The 10,543-nt window shown below is 41.9% G+C and overlaps 1 protein-coding gene across 6 annotated transcripts in view; it reads left to right on the forward strand.

The window, feature by feature from the left end:
* ocrl (OCRL inositol polyphosphate-5-phosphatase) overlaps nucleotides 1-10,542 on the forward strand; it is a 28,931-nt gene extending 18,389 nt beyond the window's left edge. For all 6 annotated transcript variants that reach the window (XM_020045984.2, XM_020045982.3, XM_020045983.3 and 3 more), the window contains 5 exons: nucleotides 2,878-2,997; nucleotides 3,272-3,356; nucleotides 4,076-4,203; nucleotides 6,996-7,107; nucleotides 7,488-10,542. In XM_020045984.2, coding sequence (XP_019901543.2) covers nucleotides 2,878-2,997; nucleotides 3,272-3,356; nucleotides 4,076-4,203; nucleotides 6,996-7,107; nucleotides 7,488-7,612 — 570 coding nt within the window. In that variant the 3' untranslated portion in view covers nucleotides 7,613-10,542. The remainder of the gene's footprint in view (nucleotides 1-2,877; nucleotides 2,998-3,271; nucleotides 3,357-4,075; nucleotides 4,204-6,995; nucleotides 7,108-7,487) is intronic.
* Nucleotide 10,543: the final 1 nt, after the last annotated feature.

Raw genomic sequence — 10,543 nt, forward strand, 5'->3', positions numbered from 1 at the left:
CAGTATATGTCTCCCCTCCACACAAACACAGAGAAGCTAATTTCACAGCAGGTCACCCTACACTGCTCAGGCCCTTCACACACGATTAAGGACAATGACAGTTTAGGGAGTAGCAGCTTCACCCATTATTCTGCCTGATGTAATACCATACACTTTCTCACCAAGGCCAACTACAACCCTCATCATAGTTTTTTTACACTCTGGTATGTTGTTCCTCGCTAAATGCAATACCAGTCTCACTGGTACTAGTTTGGCTAAATCCAAACTAGTACCTGGCTTAGGCAAATCCCCTGTTTACCTCAGCTCCTTCCTCAATAACGCTGATCATCCCTTTAAGTCGACACCTCATTTGGCGGTCATTCTTTTCTGTTCTCTGCTGCTTGTGACTGGAATGAATTGTTAAAGAGGCTTTCAAAATCTGTTACTTTTGTAACTCAATGTTTTGTTGTGCAATTGTTATGCCCCATCATTGGAAATGAGTTAGTTCTCAAGCGGCTCACCTGTGTAAATAAAACTGTTAATGCTGTCCTTCATCTTAGAAGCGTCCCTGCCAGTGAAACTGAATCACTGCATGGTTAAAGCCATTGTCTTCTTCCCCAGATATCTTGCATAGAGTTGATAAATCTATGATGATGTTTCTGTGGTATTTCAAGTTGGAGCCCTTAATGCAGCATCTTTCCATGCAGCGTTCCAAGTAGCACTTCGAGAGGCTCTCTAGCTCTTGGTATTTCATGATATTGTCATAGGGCCCAGAGGCGGTCATCATGCCTCATTCAAATTTTCTTTGTCTCTCATTGTCTTGGTCTGTCTGTTTGCTGCCAGAGGTGATATACACTCACCTAAAGGATTATTAGGAACACCTGTTCAATTTCTCATGAATGCAATTATCTAATCAACCAATCACATGGCAGTTGCTTCAATGCATTTAGGGGTGTGGTCCTGGTCAAGACAATCTCCTGAACTCCAAACTGAGTGTCAGAATGGGAAAGAAAGGTGATTTAAGCAATTCTGAGCGTGGCATGGTTGTTGGTGCCAGACGGGCCGGTCTGTGTATTTCACAATCTGCTCAGTTACTGGGATTTTCACGCACAACCATTTCTAGGGTTTACAAAGAATGGTGTGAAAAGGGAAAAACATCCAGTATGCGGCAGTCCTGTGGGCGAAAATGCCTTGTTGATGCTAGAGGTCAGAGGAGAATGGGGCGACTGATTCAAGCTGATAGAAGAGCAACTTTGACTGAAATAACCACTCGTTACAACCGAGGTATGCAGCAAAGCATTTGTGAAGCCACAACACGCACAACCTTGAGGCGGATGGGCTACAACAGCAGAAGACCCCACCGGGTACCACTCATCTCCACTACAAATAGGAAAAAGAGGCTACAATTTGCACGAGCTCACCAAAATTGGACAGTTGAAGACTGGAAGAATGTTGCCTGGTCTGATGAGTCTTGATTTCTGTTGAGACATTCAGATGGTAGAGTCAGAATTTGGCATAAACAGAATGAGAACATGGATCCATCATGCCTTGTTACCACTGTGCAGGCTGGTGGTGGTGGTGTAATGGTGTGGGGGATATTTTCTTGTCCCCTTTAGGCCCCTTAGTGCCAATTGGGCATTGTTTAAATGCCTCGGCCTACCTGAGCATTCTTTCTGACCATGTCCATCCCTTTATGACCACCATGTACTTCCAGCAGGATAGTGCACCATGTCCCAAAGCTCAAATAATTTCAAATTGGTTTCTTGAACATGGCAATGAGTTCACTCTACTGAAATGGCCCCCACAGTCACCAGATCTCAACCCAATAGAGCATCTTTGAGATGTGGTGGAACGGGAGCTTCGTGCCATGGATGTGCATCCCACAAATCTCCATCAACTACAAGATGCTATCCTATCAATATGGGCCAACATTTCTAAAGAATGCTTTCAGCACCTTGTTGAATCAATGTCACGTAGAATTAAGGCAGTTCTGAAGGCGAAAGGGGGTCAAACACAGTATTAGTATGGTGTTCCTAATAATCCTTCAGGTGAGTGTATGCCGCACTCTTCCTAGTTCTGAGGGATCCATTTGCAGCTAGCCTCAAAACAATGCATACCTCTCCCAGCAAAATGGCTCCCCGAGCCCCCATCTAACCCTTGCAAAAATCTGCTTTAGTATGTTCCCTGTACCTACATGATGTCATATGGAATCATTCTAGGGCTGATATCAATGTTTGATTAGTGCAATACATTAAATTAAAGGGTTTTGAAGTCCGCTGCAGTAAAGAAATCGTCCTAAAGTAAAATATTTTTTGACTGAAGTGTTTTTTTTTTGTCTCTTAACTTTACCAAATATAGAGATTTCATGTTTCAGAATCGGAGTATAGTCTTACTTAAATATTTATCTGACGATCGTTGTTTAATTTCTCAGTAGGCTTTATTATGGTATCTATCTGTTATCCACCTGCAGTTTGTGTGTGCAGTATGTTTCTGATAGAGCAACACAAACAACCACAGTCTAGGTTCTTGTATGTTTCCGATAGAATGTAGTTGAGTGCTGGTCTATGTTCTAGGATGTTTCTGATAGACGGTAGTCATGTGTTATTGGTCTATGTTCTAGGATGTTTCTGATAGACGGTAGTCATGTGTTATTGGTCTATGTTCTAGGATGTTTCTGATAGACGGTAGTCATGTGTTATTGGTCTATGTTCTAGGATGTTTCTGATAGACCAACAACACCCATGACTACAGTCTATCAGAAACATCCTAGAACATAGACCAATAACACACGATTAACATCTATCAGTAACTTACTAGAACATAGACTGTAGTCATGTGTGTTGTTGGTCTATGTTCTAGTAAGTTTCTGATAGACAGTGGTCATGTGTGTTCCTTTAGGAGAAGTCCAGGATGAGTTTCCTGATGGCAGACAGTGCTGGGTCGGAGGACAAGCCCCTGAAGATCCCCAAGGAGGTGTGGCTCTTGGTGAACCACCTCTTTTCCAAGTCCTGCCAACAGGTGAGAGGAGAGTTACAGGAAGTGTTCTAAGCTCTATTATTCCTTGTTCTCATTGACTGTCCAACATGAGTGATTTCCTAGATGTGTTAGCCATGGTTGGCCTGGAAAGTATTGCACTTAGCAGAATAGCTTGTGTTCAAGGCTAGCTTCAAGCAGTGTTCTAGACCTCCTCTGGTAGCCTCAATTCGTATTGTGCCTTTTAATTTTTTTTAAATTGTTTTCTCAAGTCAATTTAAAAGACATTGTCCAGTAAACCATTTGGCCGCTATTCCAGGAGGACCTGTTCCAAACACCGGGTCTCCAAGAGGAGCTTCAGAGTATCATCGACTGCCTGGATACCAGCATTCCTGACTCCATCCGTATCCTTGCTCATCAGCCCCCAAGTCATTCCAGACCCACTGGCCCAGATCCACTAATAGGCCTAGCCCTGTAACAGGAGACTGTGACTGACATGCCGTTCTCGTTATAAGGGTCACACTGCCACAAAACCTGCTGGGGCTTTCGGGTGGTAGTATTAGGGTGTGCTGCATTCGCCACATAGATTTCTGCTGTGGAAGAAGTATGGTTTGCGTAGCTGGGATTTATGTGAGATGTTCCAGTATAAAATTAGTGTATGTGGGCATATGCACACTTCATTACTATTCAGATTCTGTTTTCATTACAATCTGGATTCTTAACCCTAACTCCTAACACTGAACCGAACCCTAACCTTAATTTTTCATAGCCCATATCATAATCTTTGCCTTAAATATTTGTTTTCCTCACAGTTATGTCACCGCATAATCAAATATTCTTAAGTTTGCTATCTTTTAACAGATTTTTGGTACCTAGCATGGTTATAAAACACAAACACAATACACACAAAGACACACCAGAGAGTTTGGGCAGGGATTTTTTTGAGAAAGACAACATGCAAGATGACTAATTACTCCCACATAAGGAGTAGCTGATTAAAATGTGAAGGGATTTTTCTGATGGCAATTGGGCTGACTATCACAGCAATTCAGAGAGGTTGGAACACCCATTCTCTCCTCATTCCACCCGCCCAGATGTATTGTTCCTTGATTGTGTGTGTCAGCCGGTTGTAACCACTCAGTGGCCGAGGCCCTGCTGATTTTCCTGGAGGCTCTCCCTGAGCCTGTGGTGTGTTACGAGCTCTACCAACGCAGCCTGGAATGCTCCCATGACAGCCGCCTCTGCAAACAGGTGTGGCGAAGAGACGCTAAAATCAGAATTTTATCTGACCTTTTAGAATCTGAGGTCTATCTGCATGGACATGTACAGTGGATATAAAAAGTCTACGCACTCCTGTTAAAATGCCAGGTTCTTTTGATGTAAAAGAATGAGACAAAGATTAATCTTGTCAGAACTTGTTCCACCTTTAATGTAACCTATAATGTGAACAATAACATTTAAAAACAAACTGAAATCTTTGAGGGGGGAAAATACAAAATAAAAAAACTCCAATAACCTGGTTGCATAAGTGGGCACACCCTTAAACTTATACTTTGTTGAAGCACCTTTTGATTTTTTTACAGCACTGTCTTTTTGGGTGGGAGTCTATTAGCATGGTGACGTGGCAATACTTGCCCACTCTTCTTTGCAAAAGTGCTCCAAATCTGTCAGATTGCGAGGACATCTCCTGTGCACAGCCCTCTTCAGATCACCCCACATATGTTCAATTGGATTCAGGTCTGGGCTCTGGCAGGGCCATTCCAAAACGTTCATCTTCTTCTGGTGAAGCCCTGCTTTTGTGGATTTGGATGTGTGCTTTGGGTCGTTGTCATGCTGAAAGGTGAACCGCATCTTCAGCTTTCTAACGGACCACTGAAGATTTTGTGCCAAAATTGCCTGGTATTTGGAACTGTTCATAATTCCCTCCACCCTGACTAAGGCCCCAATTCCAGCTGAAGAAAAACAGCCCCAAAGCATGATGCTGCCACCACCATGCTTCACTGTGGGTATGGTGTTCTTTGGGTGATGTGCAGTGTTGTTTTTGCACCAAACATACTTTTTGGAATTATGGCCAAAAAGTTCAACCTTGGTTTCATCAGACCATAACACATTTCCCACTTGCTTTTGGGACAGTTGCTGTTTGTTTATGCAAACTTCAGGCAGACTTGGATGTTTTTCTTTGTAAGAAAAGGCTTCCATCTTGCCACCCTACCCCATAGCCCATTCATATGAAGAATACAAGAGATTGTCACATGTAGCACACAGCCGGTACTTGCCTAAAATTCCTGCAGTTCCTTTAATGTTGCTGTAGGTCTCTTGGAAGCCTCCCTGACCCGTTTTCTTCTCGTCTTTTCATAAATTTTGGAGGGACGTCCAGTTCTTGGTAATGTCTCTGTTGTGCCATATTTTCTCCACTTGATGATGACTGTTTTCACTGTGTTCCATGGTATATCTAATGCTTTGGAAATTATTTTGTAGCCTTCTCCTTACTGATATCATTCAACAATGAGATCCCTCTGATGCTTTGGAAGCTCTCTGCGGACAATGGCTTTTGCTCTGAGATGCAACTAAGTAAATGTCAGGAAAATCCTACAAGAACAGCTGACCTTTATTTGTGATTAATCAGTCACTTTAAATGATGGCAGGTGTATATTGACTTCTATTTAACATGAGTTTGAATATGATTGGTTAATTCTGAACAAAGCCCCACATCCCCAGTTATAAGAGGGTGTGCACACTTATGCAACCAGGTTATTGTAAGGTTTTTATTTTCTATTTTCCCCCTCGAAGATTTCAGTTTGTATTTCAATTGAGTTGTTCACATTATAGGTCACATTAAAAGTTGAAAAAGTTCTGACATGATTTATCTTTGTCTCATCCTTTTACATCACAAGATCCTGGCATTTTAACAGGGGTGTGTAGACTTCTTATATCCACTGTACACCGATCAAAAATGTAAATGAAAATCCAGAAAGAAATATTTTTGCTGTATGGATTTCACATGAGAGAACTAAGCTTTTTGGGCGTTTAGAATAATTGAGATTTTTTATTTCCACAGGTCACACATTTGTATTTTGTATTTTTGTTCAGTGTATAGATCCCATCAAAAGTTTGGACATGCCTGCTAATGCAAGGGTATAACAATTTTCCACATTGTAGAATAATTGCGAAGACACCAAAAAGTGTTTAACAAATCAAGATTTATTTTTGACATTCTCCAAAGTAACCACCCCTTGCCTTGATGACAGCTTTGCACACTTGGCATTCTCTCAACCAGTTTCATGAGTTAGTCATCTGGAAGGTTTTTTTGAGTCTTGAAGAAGTTCCCACATGCTGTGCACTTGTTGAAGGCTTTTGCCTTCAGTCCGTTGTCCAGCTCATCCCAAGCTATCTGTTGGGTCAAGGTCGGGTGATTGTGGAGGCCAAGTCATCTGACGGACCACTATCACTCTACTTCTTGGTCAAATAGCCCTTACACAGCCTGGAAATGTGTTATGGGTCAGTGTTATTTTGAAAAACTAATTAATATAGGAATGGATCTGCCTACACACTCTGTCCACTTGAGGCCGGGCATTGTCCTGCACCAGGAGGAACCCAGGGACCACTGCACCAGCATGTGGTGGCCAGACAAATGAGAGAGCATTTTTCTGGCCACCACCTGCAAAACCATTCCCTTTTTGGGGGTTGTCTTGCATCAAAACAGTTGACATTGATTCACAATCTCTTATGCATCCTAACTGGACAGATTGATATCCCTGAAGTTAATTGACTTGGTGTTATTCTGTGATGATTACTTGTTCCCTTAATTTCTTTGGGCGGTGTTGTAAATCTAATTAAATATCCCTGAATGCGTAGGTCTTTCCAAACTTTTGACGGGTACTGTATGTTTGCGAGGTCATCTGTAAATAGATGGAGGACCCATTGATTTCTGTTGAAGTGTTGAAACACTCAAACGTATGGTCAGTATTGTAGTTGGACCCTAAGGCTATACTCAAGTCTTGTTTAGGGTTTTCATCTGTCTTTTCTCTGGGCTGTTCCATCAGTTGATTTCCCAGCTGCCTCGGGCTCACCGAAATGTGTTCCGTTACCTGATGGCTTTCCTCAAGGAGTTGCTGAAATATGCCCACAACAACAACCTCACAGCCAGTCTCATAGGTCAGTTCCCTGCAACCCCATGCCCTTCACGCACTCTCAGATCCTTTTGATCAGTAATGTATTCTGTAGCAAAACGTTTGGCTTTGGTATGTATTTGTTCTGTATTCTAATTGAACACGTTCTGGTATTCTAGGTTGTGCCCGTATCACTCTATTTCAAATTTAATTCTGCATATTTAATACAACAGTTTTTTACATTTTATTTAGACACTGTACTGCTTTAATTTTATCAACAAGTATAGAATAAAAAAAAAAAGACTTATTTTCATGCATTCCCTTTTTCAAATAACCAAACCCTCACTTGAATTGAAATATGCTTCAGAACTGCTTGTGTTTCTAACATCTTCCTTCACCTTTCTCTCCTACTGTTCGCCATGCCAGCAACCCTCTTTGCCAGCCTGCTCATCCGGCCCCCGCCCAACATGTTGGGCCGTCAGACACCGCAGGACAGACAGAGAGCCAATGATTTCATCCTGGGCTTTCTCATGGGAGGAGACGAAGAGTGATGGGGTTATGGGTTAGATACAGCCTCCGTCATCAGGACTTTTCGATGACCGGTGGAGGAATGGGTTTTTGCTCTTTCGGATCCTGTTGTAGGAGAGAACTGTGAAATCATATGTGACCCTCTTGTATCAGACCCTTATCAACGCCCTGCCCTCAGCTCATGCAGGGCTGAACCCGAGTCACTTTAAACCATCAGCACTCACTAAGTCCCATTCAGGTTTTCAACCACCAAGAGCTGTTCAATGCCAAAACGACTTCCTATACCTGATTTTGTTCTGAACTTTGAATGTAAGCAAATGTGTGTGTATGTAACCCCATTAATACAAAAATGAGGATAATCCGTTAATCCAAAACACTAAAGATGGATCAGGTATTGTGTTGCCTGGAAGATTTTGGATTGAGACCACCTGATCGATATTCCATTCTGGGGGAACTGTTCAAACTATAGGTGCGCAAAGAATTTGGACACATGAAAACAAGGAGCTAAACTTTTGCTTGTTCGAAATTCTGATCAAGGTAAATGGACATTCTCCCTACAAGATGATGACAATCGGGAGAAGCCTCATCTAGGATCAGCGATACTATTGGGAGATGTGCTAGCGTTTTAAGTGGGCGTACCCATTGTAGTTTAAACTAGTGTTATTTATGATATTTTCCTTACATGACTTGCACCATCTTTATAGTTTCTTTCAATTTCCTACTTTTAAGAGACCACATTATAGATGTTCTTTAACCTGCCCTTGAATGTGCAAAGCCACCTGTTTTTTCTGCTGGTCTAAAATGTGTATTGATAAATAGCCGTGAATGTGTGTAACTTAACCTTGAGCCTTATTGTTGGTACAGCTGTTTGCTCCTTTCAAGTACATTACGACTCAGAACCCAAGTCAATATAGGCTGTTATATGCTATCCTTCCGACCAGTTTCTCAGTCAATGATTAAGCGTACTGGCGATGAGCATCTTCTGTCGAGCTTGCTTTTCTAGTTCAAGGCTTTTATTCTGAGTCCGGGAAGCCCTGCAGTTTGTTCGGGAAGGCCATCTCGGAGAGAACACCGCTATGTTATTGCTGTCTTTACTGTTATTCATTGTTCTCTTCCTGTCCCATTTGTCCATCTTTGGGTGATTGAAACTGCTGTAACCTCTAGGACGGAGCTGTGTTTCCATGTGTTTTCAATATTTATGTGCTGTATGTCCATCATGCAGGTGGTACCGCCTTTTTAACCATTTTCTTCGTATGTCATCATTTACATTTGTCTTTGGTGTCTTTTCTTGCTTCATCCTTGCCTTTATCTTCTAAAATCTGTCCTCTGGCACCTTCAGCATTCCATATAATTGCATTGTTCTAGAGCTGGCGCAAGTTAGTCCACTTGTCACCTGATCGGCAAGCCCTTGATAAGTGCATTTGATGTGATTGTTAAGGGCTGCAACTTAATTGTTGAATGTTTAGGAGTCCCCGAGGAGAGATTTGAGAACCACCAATAGGGCTGTAATGTTTTGATAGTTTCTTCATCCAACAGCCTTTCTGGTCGCTCTTTGTAGATTCAGTCAATATCATGTTTTGTCCACTGTCAGATGTATGTTTTAAATCACTGAGGATTGGTTGAATAGGGAACCATTAGGTGAACCCGTTTAGACTGAACCCATTAAGCGGTTCAATCCATTTTGGATTTCCTTATGTTGTTTTGGATAGTCTTGTAATTGAAACCAAAACCGTAAATGCTGTCCAATTTCCACCCAGTGGTTACTCCTTTTGCATCCAGTAATAACACATCAATACAGCTCCTGGCTGGCACTTTACAGGCCTGTCGTGTGACCCAGTCAGTACATAACGCTTATTTCTACTTTAAGCCAGAAATGTTTCCGCTGGCTTATGCCTCCAGTCGACTAATCTTGCCAGAAAAACCTGTTAGTCATTAAGCAGACACTTAAGGACTAGCTGAAAATTCCGTTCATGCTATGGGCAGTAGCCAAACCCCTGTATTGTTGACATTCCATATTAACGGTTTGACAATATTGAATGTCTGCCGACATCTTAAACAGTATAGGACTTGGCCGCTACAGGCTCAGAGTAGTACAGCTGTTTTAAACCATGACTCAGTGGGTCACACAACATTAGCCAACACCCTTGGTTTTTCCCAGAGAAGCCTTTACTTTGTAAACCTGTTTAATAGTACTATTGGTACACCGGAAAATCCATTCAGAAACATTGGCCTGGATTCATTCCTAAGGCGGGTTATAGGCATTGTGCTTGTTAAAGGCGATGTGAGCACAGATTACCCAACACAGTAAACGCTTTGTTTATTTATTGGCTGAACCAGGAACTTCCCTTTAAACGTACAGTACATATAGCTCGTTTTCGGATTGAATCCAGGCCCAAAAGCTTGTGTAAATATCTTACTGACAGTTTGTTAATCAAAGCCCTCACCGGTTTGCAGCTCTCTTTGTCAGCATTTTCCCTGAGAGTTGGCCCAAGTGTACATTTCTGTGCCTCACAGCTATCATCACAGTAGATTCTTAAAATTGGCCAGGTGTGCTGCTAGCATTCCCCAGAGTTGACAAAGTTTACTGCTTTGCTTCGCTTTGCCAAACCGTGACATGACCCCGATGGATCCATTGTACCTTTGTTTTGTCTCAGAAATCAAACAGTGGAAGAGTCACTCTAGGAGTGGCATGATATTCACAACGCAGCTTATACATCAGATGTTGTCTGAATTGAATTGGGAGATCAGTGTATGTTTTCATGTCTTCAACTGTCGCCTGTCTGGGTATTTCATGTGGTCGTCTCCATGCTCTCTGCTTTTCATGGGGTTTTTAGAACGGTCTGTCTAGTGATTATGGTACTTATGCAATGGAAACATGCACATATGTAGTTTTAACCTTTTTTTTTTGTACCTTTAATTTATTCAACGGAAATAAAATAATGTACAAAAACCAC

The sequence above is a fragment of the Esox lucius genome, chromosome 4 (assembly GCF_011004845.1).
Source record: "Esox lucius isolate fEsoLuc1 chromosome 4, fEsoLuc1.pri, whole genome shotgun sequence".
NCBI lineage: Eukaryota > Metazoa > Chordata > Actinopteri > Esociformes > Esocidae > Esox > Esox lucius.